The sequence below is a fragment of the Phascolarctos cinereus genome, unplaced genomic scaffold (assembly GCF_003287225.1).
Source record: "Phascolarctos cinereus isolate Bilbo 61053 unplaced genomic scaffold, phaCin_HiC Scaffold_9;HRSCAF=440, whole genome shotgun sequence".
Taxonomy (NCBI): domain Eukaryota; kingdom Metazoa; phylum Chordata; class Mammalia; order Diprotodontia; family Phascolarctidae; genus Phascolarctos; species Phascolarctos cinereus.
Window position 1 is genome coordinate 115,989,776 of NW_027556402.1, and position 24,061 is coordinate 116,013,836.

At 38.1% G+C, this 24,061-nt stretch overlaps 1 protein-coding gene across 3 annotated transcripts; it reads right to left on the minus strand.

Annotated features, from left to right (window-relative positions):
• Window positions 1–337: 337 nt before the first annotated feature.
• Window positions 338–23,775, minus strand: ZNF330 (zinc finger protein 330). Of its 3 annotated transcripts, none has more exons than XM_020989848.2 (11): window positions 23,650–23,775; window positions 23,189–23,333; window positions 17,208–17,340; window positions 13,698–13,717; window positions 13,522–13,592; window positions 11,182–11,261; window positions 8,382–8,508; window positions 7,780–7,884; window positions 5,114–5,160; window positions 3,054–3,171; window positions 338–1,144 (listed from the first exon to the last, which is right to left on the minus strand). In XM_020989848.2, the coding sequence occupies exons 3-11, from the start codon at window positions 17,325–17,327 to the stop codon at window positions 870–872; spliced, it is 963 nt and encodes a 320-aa protein (XP_020845507.1). In that variant the 5' UTR covers window positions 17,328–17,340; window positions 23,189–23,333; window positions 23,650–23,775; the 3' UTR covers window positions 338–869. The 3 variants fall into 3 exon arrangements, with proteins under 3 accessions (XP_020845507.1, XP_020845508.1, XP_020845509.1); XM_020989849.2 differs by lacking the exon at window positions 23,650–23,775 and adding an exon at window positions 23,443–23,574; XM_020989850.2 differs by lacking the exons at window positions 23,189–23,333; window positions 23,650–23,775 and adding an exon at window positions 23,050–23,159.
• Between the last annotated feature and the right edge of the window lie 286 nt (window positions 23,776–24,061).

Here is a 24,061-nt window from a genome sequence, read left to right on the forward strand (position 1 = left end):
GGTTTCTTGAGGTTGAGATGTTAAGTGACTTGCCCAGCGTCAAGTAGCTGGGAAACGTTCGAGGCAGGATTTAAACAGGATTAATCCTGACTCCAAGGCCAGTGTTCTAACCACTGCACCACCTAGTGACCATGCTGAAAAAATAAGGCCTCTATGCACTGCTGTTTTCACTGATGAAAGGAATACCCATTTGGATGAGATCCTAGTTCCATGGAAACATTAAAGAAATACATTGTCAAAAATAGAAAAATAGGTCTAGGCTACTTTAATTTCAACAGTATCCTACCCCTAATGAACTATGACATGCATAATGTAAAAAGTAAGGCCAATTCAAAAATTAAGACAACATGAATATTTAATGATATTTCAGAATATATATTATATACCAGAACTCTGGCATCTATTGACATGAGGAAAATACATTAATGAATTTCTGTTAATAACACAGCTTGTGAAATAACAACATGGAATTAGATACCATTAAGAAAAATGAAAATTTAATTTCCAACAAATACAATTATCTTCCTATACTACCATTCCCATATTCCCAGTTCTGTTGTGAAGCCATAAGATAATAATCAGGAATAACCTCATCCATGATGCCTCAATACTTGGGTGAGTAAGAATAATCATTTTTCTCTCAACTCATTTTCCTTGTGCTACAAGTCTGATCTTGCATTTTCTACAGAAGACCTATGCCCCTTTTCCCCTTAATAAGTATGGCTACCCTTTAGCACAAGACCTAACTACTGCTTTTGAAAACTGCATATACACAATTCACCACACACACACATACACACACACACATACACACACAAGCATGTGCTCCTGTCACGTATTATGCCACCCATGTGCAAGACATGTAATTCTTAGTCTTCAGGCTCCTCATAGTGAGCGTAGCCACTGGCATAGGTCCTTCCTAAATTTAAATTGGTGAATAGATCCGTGGTTTCTGCATCTGAATCTTTTCCTCCTTCATCCTCTTCCTCATCATCCTCTTCTGCTTCATAGTCATCATCTTCTTCTTCCTGGTATCCTGTATCTCCATACTTTCCTGATGCAAGATTCTTCCAATAGGCATCATACCCAGAAGCTCCATCTGCTTCTTCACCTCCAGTTTGCCGGCCAAACTTCAAGGAGCGTGCTACAACAAGAAAGAGGTGTGAATTCAGCATTCCCATTTTTCAAGATCTTTTCTCTAAGACATGAAATAATTCTAATCACTGGCTGCTTTTTAACAACTCTACCCAAGAAATTTTAAAATCCTTTCTTAAATGCTTCTATTTCATTCTAAGTGTCTTCATTCTGTTCTTAATGGAAAAGCAACTAATGTTTTTAAAAAATAAAACACGTAAAGAATGTTATCCTCCAACAAACTATATAACCTGCATGTGACACTTATGCAAGACATATACATCAATCAATAATAATGGACCTTACAGCAATAATCATTTAATCAAGGATTGGCATCGCTATCATTAAATGAAATTGACAAGGGCTAGTCATTTTGCAGGCCTCAGCATCTGTTACTTTTATGTCCCAGCTCGGCACTATTGCTGGTTTGTTGCCAAGATTTTTATAGTGATAGGAAAACAGGAAAGATACATAACTATGCTAGGGGCAGACAGCTATTTTGTGAAGACATAAAAACACTAACATAATACAAGGTATCAAATCTAATTTCTCGACCACAGCAGTAGCAAAAACAAGTATTTTAACTAGGTTTGGTGTACAACAAAAATTCATTCTTTACTTTGTACTTATATACTCATCATTCCCAGTTTGCAAGAGACTTCACATGCTATCTTACTCTTTAAAAAATTAGACACATATATAAATGAATGAGATACTGTGGAAAACAGATTTACTCAATTTGTCCTGTTTTTCTACAACTGCAAAACTCTAAAAAATAAATCAGTGACTGGGTTAGCCTAGAGGATAAGCAATAGATATGGGGAGTGAGAAGTTGTCTGTAAAAAATATATCTCTTGTTTTTCATTTGATCACAGAAATGTCAACTTTCTTGATTAAATATACATTACTACAGTAGCCATTTATAAAGCTAAAAGGAGAGTTCTGAAGTGTTTTCTAAAAGGTTAAAAGTTTTCTTAGAAACTGTGAACTGGGGGCAGCTAGATGGCGCAGTGGATAGAGCACCGGCCCTGAAGTCAGGAGGACCTGAGTTCAAATTCGGCCTCAGACCAAACACTTGACACTTACTAGCTGTGTGACCCTGGGCAAGTCACTTAACCCCAACTGCCCCCCCCAAAAAAAGGAAGAAACTGTGAACTGCATTTCAATACACTTTTTGGACTCCACCCATAGTCTTACTAGATAATAACTTTATACATGTTACATAAGCACACTAAATCTCACATACATTTTCATTTTCCTCCTATGTAAAAAGAAGAGGTTGTGCTAAATGATGTCTAAAGTACATTTTAGCCCTAATATTCTCTTTCATTTTTATTGAGCACATAATTTCACTGGTGAAAAAAACTCCTGGTAAGAAAACACTCTCTACCAACTCTGACTGGCAAATTCTCTTTGACACATAGTCTCGGTTCCTGGGACATTGAAAGGTTAAATGATTTGCCCAGGGTCACACAGTCAATATATACATATATATATATATATATCAGAGGCAGGTCTTCCCAATTTTGTGGACTGTTCTCTATCTACTATCCCATGATGCCTATCATTCTACGATAATGATCAAATATTTTAAGACTGGCTTGGGAAACAGCCCTGCAATTTCACCGAATCTAAAATTCCCATCAAATATTTCTTTTGAATTTAATAGTTAATCACAGATTAATAGGAAGATAGGGGCAAGGGGTGGAGAAGAAGGCTCAGATCTTTAAATTTCTGTATTTAGTAGGGCATTAACAAAGACAAACTTATGGCTGTTGAAAAATTATCATACTCCTACATGTATACTTTTTCACAGTAGTGCCAAGTCCAATTTTCTTAACCAGATGAAAACACTGAGCATAAAAAATCCTCTACTCAACTATAATGCCTAAGAATGGACACCCTAAGAAGGGTCTTACTTGACATGCTCAGATCCTTAGTTTCTTGAGTTTCGTGTCCACATTTAGGACATGGAGGCTCTTTTCCTTTTTCTTGCTTAAACACTTTGCTCCTTGTATGATCATCACAGAAACAAGCCTAAGAGGAAGAAAGCAAATAACTGAATGATATTACTTTAACCTAGTTCAAGAAATAGTTTTGATTTGAGCATAGACAGAAATAAAATTTTCAGAGGATTAGAGAAATATCCCTTCTGTGAAGGAATAAATATCCCTTCTGTGAAGGAATAAAATCAAGTAGGGGTTCTTGGGTGAAACAAAGCCTGTCAGCACAGTGCCAGTAAATTATAATTTAAGGCCATAACTTACCACAGAGTGGTGTCTCCTTTATACTTTAGACACTCAATAACATAAAAGATTTCTCCCCTATAATAACAACAGATGCTTAGAAATGAAGTAGATAATCACCGAAATTGTACTCTCAATTAGCAAGTCTGATCCAAAAAGAAGGGCAAAGGTAATGCTGGATATGGCCTTGTGAGAAAAACAATCACCAAAGTGTTTACTATGACTAAGAAATCGTTAAGTGACCCACGATATTGTGGAAGTGTTTAAGGCACAGGTTCTGAACTTTTTTGTGTGTCATGGGCCCCTTTCGAAGTCCAGTGAAGCCCACAGATCCCTTCTCAGAATGACAATTTTAAATGCATCAAAAAAGGTACATGACTGCAAAGGAAACCAAGTATATTTAAATACAGTTGTCAAAATATCTAAATAAGCAAATAAATAGAGAAAAGGTTAGATACACATTTATATATTTATTTGTAAACAAACAAAAGCAAACTCATGAAGCCGTATGTGGAGTCAGGAAGACCTGAGTTCAAATCCTGCCTCAGACCTTTATGAGCTGTATGGCCTTGGGCAAGTCATTTAACCAGTTTGCCTGTTTCCTCAATAGTAAAATGAGGATAACAACACCACCTACCTCCAAAGGCTGTTGTGAGGATCAAATGAGATAATATTTGTGAAACACTTAATACAGAACCCAGCACACAGTAGGGGCTATGGCTATATAAATGTGTATTAGTTAAATTTTTATTTATTTAAATGTTTATTTACCTTCCCTATCCCTGCACCAAGATTAAGAACACCTAATCTAAGGGGCAACAATCCCCGGGGGACAAAAAAAGTGTGGAGTAAAGTAGTAGGATTTTTTGTTTTTGTTTATCATCAAAATTGTAAAAAAAACAACCAATCTGCAAAAACTCTGGCTTAATAAAATGGTCATTTTCAGTAATGCGTTATGCAAGTTAAAATAATAATAATAACTAACATTTTTATAAGCATTTTAAGGTCTGGAAAGCACTTTATAATACTATCTTATTTTAGCCTTACAACAAACAACTTTGGAAGGAAGTAGGTGCTATTATCATCCCTACTTTACAGATGAAGAAACTGAGGCAAATGGAGGTTGACTTGCCCAGAGCCATACTACTAGTGTCTGAGGCCAAACTTGAACTCAGGTCTTCCTGATTCTAGACACATCTCTCTTTTCTGGTAACAATAAATGCATTTTTTTAAGGCAATTGGGGTTAAGTGACTTGCCCAGGGTCACACAGCTAGTAAGTGTCAAGTGTTTGGTCTGAGGCCGCATTTGAACTCAGGTCTTCCTGACTTCAGGGCTGGTACTCTATCCACTGCACCACCTCGCTGCCCCTGCATTTTTTAATAAGAGAAAAAAATGGTCTGTTTATATGACATTTATGGAAAACATAGGGATCATTTTGGATAGTATATTCTGATTCCCCCTATAGTAGAAGCAGAAATGGTAGAAAGAACACTTGAATAAGATTCAGAAGACCTGGGTTGTAGTTCCATTTCTGCTACAACCCCATGCAAGTTAAAGTTACTTAGCCTCTCTTGGTTGATGTTTCCTTATTTATAATATAAAGTGAGGGAATTCAACTACTAGAGTTATTGCTTCCAGCAACATGATGTTCATGAACAATCTTAGAACTGGTTGCTGAGTAAGAATCATGAAGGAAACCCTGAACTAAAATACACAAGGGATCCATTTCTACCTTACAGCGGAGGCAGGAGTGCTGTCCCAGCCGATTACAGGAAACACCTGGGGAAGAAGATATCATTTTGTCATTTTCAAACTAAAACTTACATTACTACTTTCTACAAATTTGTATCTAAGTTTGAACCCTCAGATCTATTATCTAACTTCTAATTATTCTGTACCAAAACGCAAACCTGAAAATAGGAATACACACAGTTATGATGGGGTCTACAACACAGAAAAGGGAAATCTACAAAATCTACAGACACTGTTTTGATTCCCAGAACTTTGCTTTTCTCCAGTTACTGCAGGTGTCTCCAATTCACCAGCATCTGACAAACTGCACTACCACCATCCTTACCTAGAAGGGTACCAAATCCCTTTTTACCTCTCTGATCCAAGCAAGGGCCCTTACTTTAGTCAACCACACACAACTTAGCTTTTTCAAAGGCTACCATAAACACCACTGCTGATACAAGCCTCTGATTTTGTGGATTCAGATACTACCACCTCACCCTGCCAATTCCACGTAAGGTAAGTAGAGAGAACAAGAGAACAAGAAGTTTGCAAAGCAAGGATGGAGGAAGGAAACACAGTATTGAATTGGGGAGTAGACAGAAAAGTACTATGGTGTTAAGAGTACAAATTTGGTGCATCTACTTTAAGAAACACCAGCAGATGTGTTCCATTCTTCATCTTTTTTCCTCCTGCCCATTATACCTATACTCCTGGGATCATCTGGCTTAGCTGTGGTACAACATGAAGTTTCCTGCAGTCTTGGCTTCTTCCCTGATGCTCATCCCTATTTTGTGGGGCAATACTGCTTGTAATCTAATACTACCCTCTCCCCACAATGTTTCACCATCACATTTGTAGCCTAAAGTGGTGCTTCCCTTAGCAGCTGTGCTTGTGCTCATCAAAGAGGTTACACACATGCTGGCTGAGCCAGTTTCTGGGCTCCTTCGTCCTCCTGGCTGTAGCAATCACTTCATGCCTGAGCTACATCTTAGAGTCTAATCCACACAGCAGTTTGTGAGGGGCCATGTGGGAAATGGGGACCGCTCAGACCCATCTATCCCACCAGGTCTGTGTGCCCCTCAGCCACTGAAGTGAATGCTGCCTGCCAGCCAAAATCTGCAACTCGACTGCCGCATTATATATGTGGAAAACAATACCAGCATTGATAATGACAGCAGCTAGCATTTACATAATGACTTGAGATCTGGCACGTGCTTTGCCTATGCTATTTCATCTGATCCTCAAAACAACACGGATGAAGACACGAGAATGAGAGAGGTTAAATGACTTGCTGCTTAGTTAGTCCCAGAGCTAGTGGCTGGAGCAGAATGTGAACTCGGGCATTCTGCCCACTATGCTCCTAACTGCCTACTGCTCAAGAAAGCCAGACATTTACAAAGGGGATTTAGAATATTCCAATAACATGATGCTTCTTTGCCTATTTTTTAAATTGCCTTCCAGCAGCATGTTTTTCACATGTACAGTACAATTTTCTAATATACATGTCTTAGAGATGATGATGACTATGCATATATAAACAAGCTCTAATGCAGTAGTGTCAAACCCAAACAGAAGCAGGAGCAACTGATCCATATATAAGGTTCCCTGAAGGCTACATATTGACTTAGTTTTAAAATGTAACATTATCTATGTTTTATTATCTTTTTGTTTCTTTTGTTGGATACTTCCCAATTACATTTTAATCTGATTTGAGACACTCCAGAATGTTGCTATAACTCAAATTCAAAATTCCTACCATTCAGTTATAATGGCAAATGCATAAATTATTGGATTCAATCAACTGAGGGATAAAAGTAGCCTACGTTTATCGGACTGATATGGCACCACTGGAATAGCATTTCAAGAACCTTCCCGTGTTCCAAGAGCAATTAGTAAGTGAGAAAAGGAAAAACAAACCAGATGGCAGAGAAAAGGAAGGCCTTTAAGAATTAATTATAGCAAACAGAAGAACATTGTGAATTTACAATGACACTGACTTTAATATTACAACCAGTGACAGAGTGATCATTCCTCTTGGGATGCTGATGATTATAGAGTTTTGAGGCTTTGCTTGCGTCTCTCACTGCATTGCTAAAAGATGACAGAATTATAACACTGTCATTCACAGTATCCTGCCTTTTATTCCACGTGCTATAAAACGCACAAGGAAAAAAAATCAGTGTTTCACTACATATTCTTGCAATGTGTCTAAAAGGCTCAGACTTGATTCATAATTCCAGACACTCCTTTAGTCTTTGAAACTTTGTCTGTTAGTCTAGAAACAGTGCAAGACTATAAATCTTAGATATCCCTTACTAGATGAACCTACTTTAAAACCACAGATAAGGAACATGTTTAGAAAGCACTTCTTGTAACAAAGTTTATATGAGCCTCTCAATGCACTTCTAATGAAGAAACTCAGCCTACCCAACTTAACTAAGTATCGAGCCCTGTGGAAAAAAAGTTGGTTCATTGACAAAAATATTAGTAATCTAGAGTCAGTAGGCCATGTGATTTTTAATTGTTTTATCCAATAATGGAAAATCAATATTCACTTAAATTATCATTCCATCATGGGAAGCATGCTATTTTTTCCACTATATGTTAATACTCTTAAAAGAAAGTACCTTGAATAGACATAGAAATTTAGATGAAATTACTTACATTTAAATGTTTCTGCCTCCAAAACCTGGCAGCTGGCTTGATGTTCAAATTGATCATCTTCACACAAGAAGTTATGGCAAAAAGAGCAGCTAAATATTCTGCCTCCTGTTGGAATTCCCACAACAATATCCAAATGTGTTGACATAATAAAATTAAGTGAACTTAAGTGACACTGCTTTAAAAAGTGATGTGCTAATGAAGGGGAACATAAAAATTATCTGGCAATTTTTGTTCTGATAAAAGAGACAATGACAACAGTCAGACTATTTAGGGGAGATAGCTTATGACCCTCAGTATCCTTTCTTCCCCACTGCCCTTCTCTGTTCCTTCCCAAACAATATTCACAATTCCTAAAGAAGACTATTTGTTCTCGTTGCTTGGATAGACAAGACTAGTACCTACAATCACTGCTACTACATGTTCCTTTCCATATTGTCATGACAATTAATAGCTGCCAACAGCTGGTATAAAACTATTTCCATTAACTATATCTCTAGAAATAACTTTGCAAGCAGCATTCAGAATGGTATAAAAGACATCCTACATATCTAACAAAGTAGAATATCTTTTCCCCTCACTTTACCTTATTTCTAATAACTTACCATGGTCCCATACACCTCTTTCACATTCAACACATTCTGCATCAGTAAGAGGACAGGTACAAGCATGTGTGCTCAGACATTTCCTCCCATGGCAAACCCAAGCTTCACAGAAATCACAGATAGCACCCTGTAACCAAAGAGGGGGGAAATATTGATCTTTGCCACTGACCATTTCAAATCCTTATACATGTAGCAACCCATCTACCTTTGGTGCAATAAATAGTTTCACAGGAGGAAAGTTCACTTAGGATACAAATATTGTAGCCTGAAGAGTCAGCAAGTACTCACTACATGCAGACCCTACTTGAAAATCATAAGGAACAGAGGGAAAGAGACTAGAACAACTTTAGGAGCACAAAATCCACTAAATCAGCAGCCTATTCATCCATTCCACACTAGACAGGGTATTACACATCACTGAATCAAAGCAAAAGACCAGGCACAATGGCTCCTTCACCTGCATCTCTTAAAATAAATTCTGATTCTGATGTAGTATTCATGCACTTCTTATCTGGTAAGAGCTTCTTACAATTGAATGAACTTTCGCATCAACATTTTTTACTTTCAAAAAAAGTTTACACATATTATTTCTAAAGAGGATCATGAAGTTATTCTGGAATAAATGAGATAAAATGCTAAAAGTATTGTTTAAAAAGACAGCTGATGATATTCTTATGTGATCACTCAGGATGCTTGTTTGTCGACAATGATAAAATTTAATACAAACCAAGCCCTAGAATAAGTTACTCTAGCTCTATTCCAGGCTAAGAGAGTACACATAATAAATGTTCTTCTAATAAAAACCCTTCAATCTTGTACAGTGGTAACAATACATGGAACACTAAATCTGCAGAATGTTTTTGGCTTTTAAAGTGGAATGCTAATGCATATGCCACTAAAAGAGCCATAATTCTGAAATACAGCACTTTACTAGATATATGCCCTAATTACGTGTGATTATATTTAAATGGGTTTATTGGTTTGTCCATCTACTAAATGGAAGTAATTATATTTCCCATTCATACACCTTAGGGAATTTTTTTTAAAGGAGAATTTGTTTTGCTTGACTATGCATATACGGTACAAGATTGTTTTGGTTTTTTTTTTCCTTTTCTTCCAATGAGGAGAAAAAGATGAGAGGTAGAAAAAATAATTGGGGAAAAAAAAAGAAAATTTAAAAAAAAATTTTTAAAGCTAGGGAGGGCTATTAGACACAAATACACTACCAAGAAATAGTGGAATCTACTTTACTGAAGAATACTATTGGCAATGATATCTAGGTGCAGATAATGCAAAAGGTGACCTTCTGTACATTTCTGGTTCTAATTATATCGAGCATAGCACTACATGAATGACTCAATATTTAATTACCTCATAAACTATCTCACAAGAGAATGTACCTAAAAAGTTGACTATAAGAATTTTTATAAATAAAATCACATTTTCTCACTGATTTCTTCTATAAAAATAGTTTTGCTTTCCAAAGGACAAAAATTTATCCTAGGACATTAAAATTTAAAAACCACACTTCTAAATGCAGAAGATTTTCTAAAACCACATATTAAAAAGCAGGAGGTCAAGAAAGGGATTTTCATGTGTATAAAACAGTAAGAAGATCACTGTTGCCGGATCATAGTATGTGGAGGGGAGACAAATTATAAGACTGAAAAAGTAGGAAAGGGCAATTGCAAAGGCAAGAAAGGGTCAGGTGTGAAGGGCTTTAAAATTCAAATGGAGGCTTTTATATTTGATCATGGAGATAACAGTGAGCCACTGGAATTTGCTGAATAAGTGGAGATGACATGGCATCTGAGTCGAGGACAGACTGCAGAAGGGAGAGGCTTGATGAAGGGGGTCCAACAAGAAGTCTATTATAAAAGTCCAGATGTGAAGTAATAACGGCCTGCACCAGGTTAGGGGATGAGTTAGAGGAGAGATGGGTACATATATAAGAAATTTTACAAAAGTAAAATCAACAGGACTTAGCAAGTGATTGCATACAGGGAGTAAGAGAGAGTAAAGAATCAAAAATGACACCTAGGTTGAAAGACAAGGTTAGTGGGACAATAGTGGTGCAGTAACAGGGAAGTCAGGAAGTGGGGAGGGTTTAGGGGAAAGATAATGAGTTGTGTTTTAGAGATATGAAGTTTGAGAGGCCTACTGGATATCCAGTTCAAAATGTTCAAGACAAGTAGTTGATGTGATACTGGAGAACAGGACAGAGATTAAAATATATAGATCTGGGAATCATCTCCATAGAGATAAATGAATCCATTGGGGCTGATGAGGTTACTGCAGGAGAGAACACAGAAAAAGAAGAGAAGGCATAGGGCAGAGCCTTGGGGGACATTCAGGTAAGTTTTCAAATAAAAAGGTACTAGCTGCAAGTCCTTTTGTTAACTGTTTATTTAACTAAGGACCTGGGTCTTGGTTAGGGTTCTGAGCACACTGAAAAATACTTATCTGAAAATCTTTCATTAAATCAAAACTGAATAATGTTCCCTAACAAGGTACAACTCATAGATAAAATATGTCTTCCTACTGTTATTCCTACTATTAAAATGATTTGCATTCCTTGATCATAATAACAAAGAGAAAATGCACAGGAGTAATAAAGCAGAAGCAATTTGGGGATTAAAAATTTTCCATGAATAGTCCACAAGGTTGATAAATGAGACCGACTCATACAGAAAGACAAATAAGGCTTTGACATCAAACGTAGAAAAATATTTTCCATCAGAATAATTTACTGTCCTAAATATTTGTTTGACTTTACGAGATGATTTTTAAGAAAGCTTACCACCATTGCAAGGCCAGTACTATATACACCAGCATGCTTTATGACACAATCTGAAGATTTCATCATACATTTTGCTTTTCCTATGTTAAAAAAAAAAAAAGAAAATTTAACAAGGTTTTAAAATAGCCTTGAAGAGTAATACAAAAATATCTACTAAACCTTCATTTTTTCCCTTAATCTACTCTCCTACAAAAAACAGCCCAGGAGTAAAAAAATTAAATCAATATTCTTTACTACTTATCTGAGTGACTAGCAGAGTGGTTGTAACTAAGATATTTAACTATGTGTGGAAGTTCTTTCAAGATAAGTAATATTAGTAAAAATAAACATTTTGTGCAATAGTTATTTACATACAAAATCATACCAAATATAAGTTTATGTACAACTTTATAATCTAGTATCAATATTAAGCATCTTGTGACACAAAAACAGAAATTGTATATGTCACACTTAGAAATATACTTATTACTATTTAGAAATCATTTACTTCTGTTATGTTTGTTACCCAACATAATATATTCTGCTTATAACTGTAGGGGAGAAAAATTGCCTGGGAACCAGGTACAGAGTCTAGACCTAGCTTTTCCATTAACTACTACTTATGTGACACTTAATCTCTCTGGGTCTGTTTCCTCATCTGTAAAATGACTAGGTAGGGCTATTTGAACTTTAAGTTCCATTGCACATCTAAGATTCTATGAAAATGCTTAAATAAAAAAAGTCTTACTAATTTCACATTATATAATTCATATTTTAAAAAGCTAGGTTTGATGGTATTGCCAACTTCATTTTGCAGCATTATCTCAAGTCTGAAACCAAGACAAAGAATCCTTACAGAGCTTATTCAATATGAATTTATATCTCTTATTAGCCATGCTAACCATTTCAGAAACATTTTTAAAACTATATAGATAAGCTTGACAACAAGCATTTTGAAGTAGAGCCTGAAGGTGCACAAAAAACTATTATAAATTTGTTGTTGAGACCAACAATCCCAGAAAAAGTCAATGGGGATCACTGACAAAATGAAAAACCCCAATTTCAGCCTAGCAGAATTAAGGAAATCATGAGTAAAAATACTTTGTAAGCCATTAAGGACTATCTAAATCTCATGTCACCAGTTTGTCAGCTCTCATAAGGAATTAAAACGGAAAAATGACTAAAAGAAACAATTTTACAGCATCTCTGCCTTCCTACAGAACAAAACCCTTGAGAGAGGCAAGAAGGTTGCTAGCGATGAGAGATGTAACAGTAAATAAGAAAAGTTCTATCCAGGAACTACCCAATATCCCCATGCTTCTGATACCAAGTAAGAACATAAGCAGGTACAGTATACATCCAAAATGCTTCCTTCCCGTTACTCTAATTCTCCACTATTACACATGAAATAATAATCCTTTACTCACTATCATGGCCCACCCCCCAAAAAGTCAGGAAATTGATCTCTCAATCTTCCTGCTAAAATCAGCTCTCTTATGTAACCCAGGTTCACATCCCTTAGACACCTTATTCCAAATGAACTCACATGGTAGACCAATGATCCAGTCAACTTATGTTTTCTGTTCCTAGCTCTAAAAGTGACATTAAAATAGTCTGTATGATAGTATGATAAATAAATGGCTCTCTACAACATTACTTCAAGGGTTATACCTTTACACTACTAACTCCTTTTTCATGTATCTATCTATCATTCCTGAATGTATCTAAATTCTTTTTAAACCTGTTTATCTTTTTAGGTGGAATGACCTTTCCTGATGACAAGTACCATTCTTATTATCGGAGGCGAGTGGCATATCCTATTCTATTCTGAACTAGAAACAGGCAGGTATAAGGGACTGAAGACCCCCAAAGGGCATCTGCTAAGCACCTAGAGGCAACAAAGGCAACGTGATTTCAAAAGATGAGAATTTGTCTAGCCCTATGGAAAAAAAATGCTTCAAATCACTAATAATTAGAGAAATGCAAAGAGGCTCCACTTCACATCCATCAGATTAGCAGTTTTTAACAAAAGGGATCATGATTTATAAACAAGTGGATCTCTGTAAACCAGATATAGATATAAGTCATATAAAAACTAAGATCTTAAAAAAAGATAGCCTGGACCTTTCAACTTTTCCCCAGCATTTTATTGATTCTTAGGCAAACAAGGACAATGGTATTTTTCTGCTAATCAAAAAGCAATGTATTTTAACATGAAATTTATCTGGGAGACATTGCTTGTTATAAGCAATTATAAGACTGCTTGTGAAGACCATTCAGGTTCAGGGCAAAACTTACTAACATTACAAACAGAATGCTCTGTAAAGAAAAAGAGATGTGTCCTTTGTCATATATACTTACCACATTGTGCGCACAGGGGCAACTTCTGCACAGAATTACAAAAGTAACAAAATGCTCTATTCTTCTGTCGTCTTGTTATACGAAATAAAAACAAAGAGTGAAGTCAATTAATTATAAAAAATGAAATGCAAATTTCATAATGAAATGTATAAAGAAAAAAATGATTAAATTTTTACCTCTGACATTTATCACATTCCTGTAAGAAAAAAAAAACACATTTTTTTTCTATTGGTATAAGATAGTGAAGAGAATTTATAAAGGTTATATCATGATTTGGATTTAGTCAGTACATTTGATAGTTGTACTATATACAAACATAACTAGGAATGTCTGGCTTGAGTAAAATCACATATTGCATTTTATATATACATGAAATGGAAACACGGAAAGAGAAAGAACACAGGAAAGAGTTGGAGTTATCACAAGTAAAAGAAGTTACATCCAGGGATGAAAAAAGGCAAACATAAGACATTAAAATAATATAGCAGAGGAAATGGTAGAATAAAACAAAGACTAAAAAAGAGATGAGCAACATCAGGAGGACAAGAAGGGTACAGAATTAAAAAAAGGGGAACCCAAAATAGCTCAGTGCGGCATGGTAAATAAAGGGACATTTTTTTAAAAAAGGCAGGAGATGAGTATGCATCAAAAGCTACTTTACCACATCTTTGTATAATCCCAACCAGGCCAGAAATTGGTGGCCTACACTGTTCAGACCCATATTTGCTATAGAAACCACAAAGAAATTCCTCCTGGAAGGGCTATCTACAAAAATGGCAGGGGCAGTGATGCAGTGGCACAAATAGGAGTACCCTGAGAAACAGGAGACCAAGGCAGGAATCTAGCACAGGTACAGGGGAAACATGGAACAGATATAGGAAGGAACGTCAGCGTAACTAAAACTCAGAAAATGTGACATTCCATAACTATTCTGTGTAAGGAATTAGCTAGATACCAAGGACACAAAGACAAAAGAAACACGGGTCTAGCCTTCAACAAGATTATATCCCATAGGGAATATGAGAGGCACACAGTTCAGTATAAGAAATAATAATATGAGGAAAAGAATACAACATTACTGGCGGAATATCAAGACTTCACAGAGAAAGCAGGATCTGGGCTAAGCTTTGAAGTAAGATAAGGAAGGAGAGGAGATGATGGAGACAGGATCCTGGTAAAAAGACAAGAGCTGAGGAGGGTCAGAATTGGAAGACCCAAGTAAGTTCTGAATCATCTATCTGGTTCCCCACCTCCCCTCAACTCCAACTAGAACAGCTCCTTCTAGGGAATTTTCAAGAGAAAGAGATAAATGAGGACATAGATAACATCCCCCATATCTGGTGTGGTGATATCTGTGATGATGAAGGATCAGTGAAAACAGCCAGGTATTTTTTAGAGATTTAGCTGGCAAAATAACTACTCAATAAACTTGTGGAAGTAGTAGAGTCAAAGAGAAACAAAAAGATATTCCTGAATGCAGAGGAAGCTAAAGAAGTGGAAGATGAGAAGCTGAAAGTCAGGGAAAGTGAAGAAGTAAATACTACCTACTATTCACTGTCTCCCCTTCCCTTAGCTCCAACTGCTGCTGATCAACTATGGCTTAATCATATATGGGCATTTGTCGGATTCTGACACTTTCAATAAAGAATCTCCTCTAAGCCTCCCTGTTAGGCTTCACCCATTTCATAAGGTATGGAGTCAAGGGCCACGGATAAAGGAATCAGGAAGCCTGGGGTCCTCAGGGGTTGGAGCTAGGTGGCTGCATTTTGAGAGTCTGGGTTCTCCCATGGCCCTACAGCATCACCCAAGAAGAAACAGCAGCTCCTTAAGTCCTAGTAAGCCACAACAGTGCCTATTCTTTTACCCTTAGATCCCAAGGAAATTCTGAGACTTTGCTATCCAGACTTTCTTTTTCTTTTTTTTTTTTTAAATTTTATTTATTTATTTTTTTTAGGCAATTGGGGTTAAGTGACTTGCCCAGGGTTACACAGCTAGCGAGCGTCAAGTGTTTGGTCTAAGGCTGGATTTGAACTCAGGTCTTCCTAACTTCAGGGCCAGTGCTCTATCCACTGCGCCACCTAGTTGCCCCCTTGCTACCCAGATTTTCACAAGAGAATAATTCCTCCAAGCCTCTAGGTATCTCAATAGAATAATAAAAGAGGTCAAGAATGTTGATAAACTTTCAATGCTAACTAACCAGGGCAAGAGGTGGAGAATGGGAGAGGGGTTTGCTGGCCCTTTACAAGGGCCCATCAGAAAATTTTTCATGGGACAGGACCTAGGATCCAAAGTTTGAAATATTTTAATAGCACATACCTGAATAGCACATAAAAAGATAACAAGACACCCTTGCATTATTATAAAACATAATTTTGGAGACGACTTTTCTCAACTACCAACAAAGAAACATTTCCTATTGAGACAGATGCTCTGTTTAGCATATATCATATGCTAGGAGCTGCACGGAGTATGGAATGACATATAATCAATGCAGGAAACATAATAGGTATGTACATATATGGGTACAGGCATCATCCAATGACATCAAATTCTAGACTAAAATTAAATGATACAGCACACTGTAAATAATGGAACTCTATTGTTTTCACTGTAACCTATAAATAACAGTATCTGGCTTTATCAATGTCTGTCCTGAACTATCACCTCTTCTCTTTCTACACTCTCATTCTGGGCTATCTCAACAACTCCCACAGGTCCATTCTCATCTACAAACTGACTGATGACTCCTAAATCCATACACTCTGCCTCAACCTCTCTCCTTAATTCAAATACTGAATCAATACCTGCCTGTTGGGCATCTCCACTAGAGTTACAAATTCAACATGTCAAAAACAGAACTCATAACATTTCCCCAAAACCCATCCCTCCTCCAAACTTTCCTATTTCTGTTGAGGACACCCCTAGTCACCCAGGTTCACAATGGAAATCATCTTTGGCTCCTCCCTTCTCTCCACATTTGGTTGCCAAGTTTCATCAATTTTACCTTCATAGCATCTTACACCTATCCCCTTCCCTCTAATCTCAGTGATTATTTCACAAAAACCCCTAAAATAGCCTCCTTACCGATCTCTATACTTCTAGTCTGTCCCTTCTCCAATTCATTCTCCACACAGGTGCCAAATTAATATTACTAAAACACAAATCTGACCCCTGTTAAAAAAAAATGTTTAGTGGTTCCCTAATGCTCCAGAATAAAATACAAACTCTTCATTTTGGCATTTAAAGTCCTCTGCTATCTGGCTTATCTTTCTGGATTTATTTCACATCACATCCTTCACATACTCCACGTTCCAGTCAAACTGGCCTCCTAGCCTTTCCCCATACTTGACATCAAAGTCCAGTGCAATGATTCCAGTAAAAGCTGTCCCTCATGTCTTGGATGCATTCCCGGCTTTCCTCTACCCCTTAAAACTCTCTTTATCAAGGCTCAGTTAAAGTGATACCTTCTCCTCAAAGCCTGGTTTTCCCAGTAACAAAGTGATCATACTGTAATTGCATATCTGTGCACATGTTTAGACACCCAACAGAACATAAGCTCCTTGAGGGCAGTGACTGTTTAGTTTTTGTCTTTGTATTTCAAAGATGTCTAGAAAAAAGCCGTTTGTGCGTGTGTGTGTGTGTACATTTCATAAAGGTGTATTTAATTGAATTGCGGGGGAAATTACCATTGAAGCGTTACATGGATGTTTAGCTAAATCGATATTGCCTCTTGCTGCTCTCAGCTGTTTTTCACGTTCTCGACGGTTTTCAGCCTTCTTCCTCGCACCAGTCTTTTTTTTAGGCATTTTTGCCTACTTTCTGCACATAAGAGAAAAGAAGATTTGAGATCTGGCTGCATCTACTATTTTAACCCAACTAAAATGATATAACATAATGTTCTCTCAACCTGGTAATTTTGACGAATTAACCACATTACTCAAATTTTTTGAAACATTTAACACATTATATATGCTATCTGACAAGGAAATAAGAGATACTCTTTAAAACACATAGCCTTTTAAAATAAAGCACTTATTTACATTCACAGAATAATGCTAAAACATGTGAAACTCAAAAAGTAGACAGCATTTATTTTGAAAGCCAAAACATTTATTGCAGGTTAAAATTTTATTTGTCCTGAATTCTTCGAAAGACGCACTACAATCTCTACCCCTCCAAAAAACAAACAAACAAACAAAAAAACCACCTAAACTTCTTTTCTGGAGACAATATAAACTAGTAGAAGAACAGATATATAAACTAGTAGAAGAATATAGATATAATCCTTTACTGATCTAATGTATAGCATCCTTCCAAATCGTATAGTAACATAAACATTTATCAGTTACTACACTGCTGACCCAAAAAGTTAAATACTTAAATATACTAAGCTTTACAGCATTATTCACAAATATAATACATTCTGAGAAGTTATCAAATCTTCTATGTAACCTACTTTCAGGACACTATTTCTTGAATATAGTCAAAGTTACAGTTAAGCAATTTTAATATAATGAAACATAACAAGTTGAAGTTGTTTTTAATATTTTAATTTTCTTCACTTAAGCTACAGATCTACCATCCTCAACTGTAATAGTTTTCTTATTTAGTCAACTGGGAATTAGCCATTAGCCATGCTTTGCAATCTCTGAAGAAAAAATTTCTAAATTATCATAGTTTAAATAACCCAAATTTTACAGGAAAATAACAGCAGAAAAATAAAATCTAATTAGTATGCATCAAGCAACTTCCACAAAAGAAGCCTTTTTTATTGCCTATCCATAAACAAATCAAGCAAAACTAAAGAAGCCATGCAGCTCTGAAGTTGAGGCTAAGCAACGTGTAGTCCCATAGAACTGGCATAACCCATCTTAAACATAAGGCAGTGACTTTGTCATTTGAAAAATGAAGTCTACTCTCTTAAGAATATGGGCTGTCTTCTCATGGGAGGTGTCATGTGCAAAAGTCACAGGATCACAGAGTTAGAACGGAAAGAATCATATACATCTGCTACTCCAACTTATTTTACAGATGAGAAAAATAAGATTCAACAAGGTTAAATGATTTGCTGCAAAGCAAAAAGCTAGAGAAAGGCAGACAGGTTTCAAATTCCAAATAAAGGAGAATTCATTCACAACAGAACAGATAGGTTCACCAGATTCATTTCATAGATGACAATAATTGTATCAAGACTAAGAATACTATAGATCAGACTTGCACAACTTGGCAGTAGATAGGGGCCAAAATTAAAATACGCTAAACTTCTTTGGGACGCAGCTCACTTTCCAAGTAAAGGTATAATTAATGATTAAACTATTTCTCAGAAACACTTTTTAAAAATCAGAACATAATCCAGAAACTGCAATCAGCAAACACTTCTTTATGAAGTCACCTTCAATAAAAGACTTCCTAGCAGCAATTTCTTTAGAAATCTGAAAACTAACCTCAGTGGCCACCTTATTTTCTGAGTTTACTTTCTTGAAAAACCATTGTTCCCTACAGAGATTTTTCAAAAATTTGGATGCTTTAATTTGTTTTTCATTGGTGTCCAATTTGCTTAAGTAAGGATGTTCTGATCTGAAATGGCAATGAAGACTTTATTCCTTTAGAATGGCTATTATTTCTCCAAGGCACAATATTTTATCTCTAATGTAAGTAAACAAGTATCTATTTGTCCACTCCAGATTAAACACCCTATGTTCTGCTTCAATCTTCTATTTCTTTTTGTTACCCATTTTACAAAGTCACCCCAAAATCTTTAATGTTAGAACCAAAAAAATCTCCCAGTAACTGCTCACACACAAAGAAATACTGAACTGAGTGTCTGACCTTGGGGAGAGCGCCAGACACTCAAGTAACTTGGAGGGTGGCCACCCAGGGAGGGAGAGGAAGAAGCCCCCATGTTGTTGCCGCTTATTGCATAGCAGGCATTAGCTGGGTTGGCATGTGACTATACTCACTTTCTCCCTGTTCAATGACAGTAATAACCAAAAACACAGAGAAAAGATATGACTCTCATTCCTCAGACTAGAGACAGACTGATGATGGTTGGTCGCCATGGGTCACATGACAAACAGGAGAGTGCCCACTGGAAACCAAGCCACAATGTTGTATGACGGGCACAATAGTGACTAGTGGAAGGTGGGGTAAGCACAATAGTGACTAGTGGAAAGTAGGGTAAGCGGGACATAGGAAAAGCACTCATTATATCTTTTTACATGCTCTACATTTTTTGTGGCCCACCCAAGATCTTTTCACAAGCAGCCTGAGGGCCATATGTTGTGCAGGCCTGCTATAGGACCTCCTCAAAGAAATACATGGTCAACCTCCAATAGAGGTTGGACTAATCAAATAAAAGGGAGAAAATAAAAAAAGAACACATTGAGCAACCATAATATGCAGCAGTTGGACAGAAGTGAGTTAGTCTACCAGTAAAATGTTCTTAATTGCTAAAACAATGGTGTACAGAGATAAAAATACTGGATTTGGCATCAAATGAGCTGGATTCAAGTTCTTACTAGCTATGTAAACCTGATCTCTCTGGGCCTCAAATTTATAATCTATAAAATGACAGCACTTAATTTAATCTATGTTCTAATTTTCAGGGCAACCAATCTGTGTGTCCAATCATCTGTGCAACAACTCTGGAAGGAAGATATTAAGTCTGCAGCTTGGTCAAGTGGTCGGGTACTTGACATTTTGCTTCTCAAGGGACCCACAATATTGCAATAGCTTACCATGACAAACACAACACTACTAAACTGGGTCTAAAGGCACAAATCTAAGAGAATGTTAAACCAAGTTGGGTTAGCCCCTGGGAAATCTAAACACAGCAGGCAACACAAAGTGCTCATAAAGCACCTGAACATGAATCCCACCTACAACATTTAGGACAAGTAATCATCTAATCTCCACTTAAAGGCCTTCAGTGAAGGGGAAATCACTTTCTAGACCAACACTAAAGCCTTAGGAGATTCTTCCTTATACTGAAATTCATTTAGATTTTGATCTCCAAAGGACTCCTACTGCAGTACTTGTAAGAGGTGGTGAAAGGTTGAAATAGGTTAGGGACTGTGATTAGAGAGAAGGGGATAGGTGTGAGAGATGGATTCTATGAAGGTAAAATTGATAAGACTAGGCAAATGACTGGCTACGAAGAGAAGGGGAGAGCCAAGGGATAGCTCCCAGCTGTGAACCTGGCAACTGGGGGAACCCTCAACAGTGCTCAGCCCAGAGAATATATCTTTATTTAATGAATAACTGAAGCACAGTCAGACTCAGAGGACCTGGGTATAAGTCCTGGCTGTCACTAGCCACCTACTTAATTGTGCAAATCAATGCTTTTCTTTGAGCCTCCATTCCCTATCAGCCGGATATTCTCGTCTAGATCTCACTGTACATTTGAAAGAACTCTGAACCAAAGTACAGGTTCTGCCTCTGACACTCTCTGCATGACCTCTGAAAAACCCTTAACGTGTTCAAGCCTCAGCATCCTCATCTCAATACAGAGACGGTTGGACTGGCCCCTGCTTAGCGAGCTGGCTGGACTCCAAGAGGCTTTTTAGCTCTAGATACACGATGCTCAGTGCAACCCTTTTCAATCAGTGAAAAGTCACATGGGTTTCCAGAGGTCTAAGAGAACACCTCTGGAATACTCACAACACTTCAGGAATAGTTCTTTCTCAACAAGTCTTTTATGTTCCAAAAAAAGGCAGATTCCCCAAACTCTGGCACTTCTCAGGAACTGGGGTCACTGGAAAAGATTCTCACCCGCAAAGTTCAAAGAATCTCAGCTGGGGGAGACCTCAATGGCCAACTAGTTCAACTTGTATCTGGAAAAGATTCCTATCTGTTACACCCCCAACAAGTGGACCTTCAGCTTCTGCTGGAAGACTTTCAGTAACAGGTGGGGGGCTGGGAGGGATCCCACAACCTTTGGAGGAAGTCCAATCTATTTCTGATAGTTCTAAAACTTCATTAGTTTTTCCTTCCAGCAAACTTTAATTTACAGCTATCTTATGCAATTAAATGGAAGCTTAGTGGCCCAGTAGATAAAGAACCTGGCCTGGGGTCAGAAAGACTCCTCTCTCCCAGTTCAAATCCGGCCTCAAACACTTACTATCTGTATGACCCTGGGCAAGTTGCTTAACCCTCTCTGCCTCAGTTTCCTCATCTGTAAAATGAGCTGGAGAAGGAAAAGGTAAATCACTCCAGTAATTTGCCAAGAAAACCCCAAATGCAGTCATGAAGAGTCAGACACAACTGAAAAACACCTAAACAACAACTATGCAATTAATATGGTCAAGTTTCTTTATTATTTTCCTTATTAAACTGCAAAGTCTATGAGGATAGGGACCATTTTTTACTTAAACTTTGAATTTCAGTAGTACCTAGTACAGTGCTCTAACATACAGCTTTTACATTTCAACATTAAAACGTTTGTTGAATGACTAATATCTGAAAAAGTTAAGAGCTTAATAAAAGCTTTTTAAAGAGCTGTATAAAGATTTATACATAGGAATAATAAACAGTAAGTTATAGTCAGTAACAAGTTGAGAACTGGTAATGCTCAACTTAGAGCTATTCCTGTTTCAGTTTTGTACCCTCAGCTGTGTGTGTATTCCAGGGAGTAGGTGCTTAATACATGTTTGTTAAACTGAATCAAACTGAATTACACTGAGTTCCATAAGGTTAAAAAATATTTGTAGGATCACATAAGATAACATATATAAAGTGCTTTTCAAATTTTAAAGTGTTCTGCAAATGCCAATGATGACTCTGCTGGACCACTGTAAAAACTGATAAAATCTTAAGGGAAAAAAATTGTGCAGTATCAATAAAAGGTCTAAGGACCTTTTTCTCAATGCCCGTCTTTTTGGGACATGAAATTTCAGAGGGCTGCTCTTAGATTCACTTTCCTGTCTCTTCCAAACCCTGAATTTCTTTGGCAACATTTAAGAAACCAGGTGACCAGTACAGAGTGAAAACAAAGTGTGAAAGTATTTCCTAATTTGACAAGAACTGCTGGGAAAACCGGAAAGAAGTTGGGCAGATAGCCTGTTTAGACCAACAGCTCATACCATATGCCACAAACAAGCTCCATAAGAGTTCTTTACCAAAGTAAAAAAGATATCACTTTTTTTTGGATAAAATATAGGAAGCTATCTTTCACAACTAAAGATGGGGAGAAATTTTTATCAGTCCCCTTGATAAGCCATTTCATTTCTAGATGTTTCCTCCTGTAAAAAATTAGGAGTGTGGGCTAGATCACCTCTAAGATTTATAGCGGTAACTGCGATCCTAAGGGGCAGAAGTGACCACAAAGGTCAATGGTGATTACATAAAAGTGAAAAGGTTCTGGAAGACAAACATCAATGCAAAATGAAAATGAGGGAAACCACGTGGGGGGGGTCTCTGAATTAAGAAAGCCCCTTTGGTTTGGCCAAAGAGAGCAGGATTTCGTTTCCTTTTTTTTCATTTTTCAAAATTTTATTTTGTTTTCCCACCAGTGAATCTTAAATCCCTTACTTCGGGAAATTCTGAGATTGCCGGTGCCGTGCGTTCATCTCCTGGTTAAAAAACCACCTGGGAGAAGCCTCGTGTCAGGGAAGAGGAAGGCTCGGAGAGGCGGAAGGGGCCAGAGGAGGCCAGCTCGCCTGAGCCCTACCTGAAGAACGCGGAACTCGCCAGACAGAGAAGAATGCGGAGCTTGGGCAGTCGAAGGGCCTCGGATTCGAATCCTGCTCTGCCACCTGGACAGTGGTGTGACCTTGAGGAAGTCACTTCCCCTCTCCGGGCCTCAGTTTCCTCATCTGTAAAACAAGGGAGGAAACGAGCTAGACCGCCTCTAAGGTCGCTACCGGCTCCCAATCTACGGTCCCCAAACCAGTGGTCATTCCGACATCATTTGGGGACCAATACCCGGGGAATGGGGGGTCGCTCCCTTCCCCTAAACCTTGGGACTAGCCTCCGACTGTGGCCGGGGCTGGAGGCGGGGATGACCCGGGGGGCCCCCACACCCCGCAGCGTGGACACGACCTCCCCCGGGGCCGGCGACGATGGCTCAGCGGGACGCCGCCGGCGCCTTCCCCCCGCAGGCCGCGCTCCCCACCCCGCGTCCACACTGACCAACGGCAGAGCTTCCCGCGGGCCCGACGCTGACAGCGGCTGAGTGACAGCGACCGACAGGTCGGCGACGGCGCCCAAGGCGGACGTGGGGAAAAGAGACGGCCGGGAGGGGGCGGGACCAGCCGGCGTCCGCGACACGTCAGCACGCCCCGCACGCCGAAACGTAGCAAGGGCGACCCCACCCCTCGCCGTACCACCCCCTGTTTGCTCTGCCCTGCCCTCCGAGGAGCGAAGCAGCCTTTCGAGGGCGGGCTGCCTTCCGGGGGCGTGGCTGCCTCCCGAGGGGCGGGGTTCCTCACCCTGGAGATCTGGAAAGAGGAGCAGAGCCCAGGGGAGATTAGAAAGGAAGGTCTTGGAGGTGCCCTAGTCAGATCAGTTTTTTGTGTCACTAGGCAACCATGGACCCCTTCTC

What these genes read in the sequence shown, in the direction of transcription:
- ZNF330 (XM_020989848.2), bottom strand. Translation starts at nt 17,327, where the DNA reads ATGCCTAAAAAAAAGACTGGTGCGAGGAAGAAGGCTGAAAACCGTCGA. An exon ending in GTACTGGCCTTGCAATGGTG is followed by an intron (nt 8,509 to 11,181) that starts GTAAGCTTTCTT and finishes CTTTGGTTACAG; the next exon opens with GGTGCTATCTGTGATTTCTG. An exon ending in GGAGGCAGAAACATTTAAAT is followed by an intron (nt 5,161 to 7,779) that starts GTAAGTAATTTC and finishes CTTCTTCCCCAG; the next exon opens with GTGTTTCCTGTAATCGGCTG.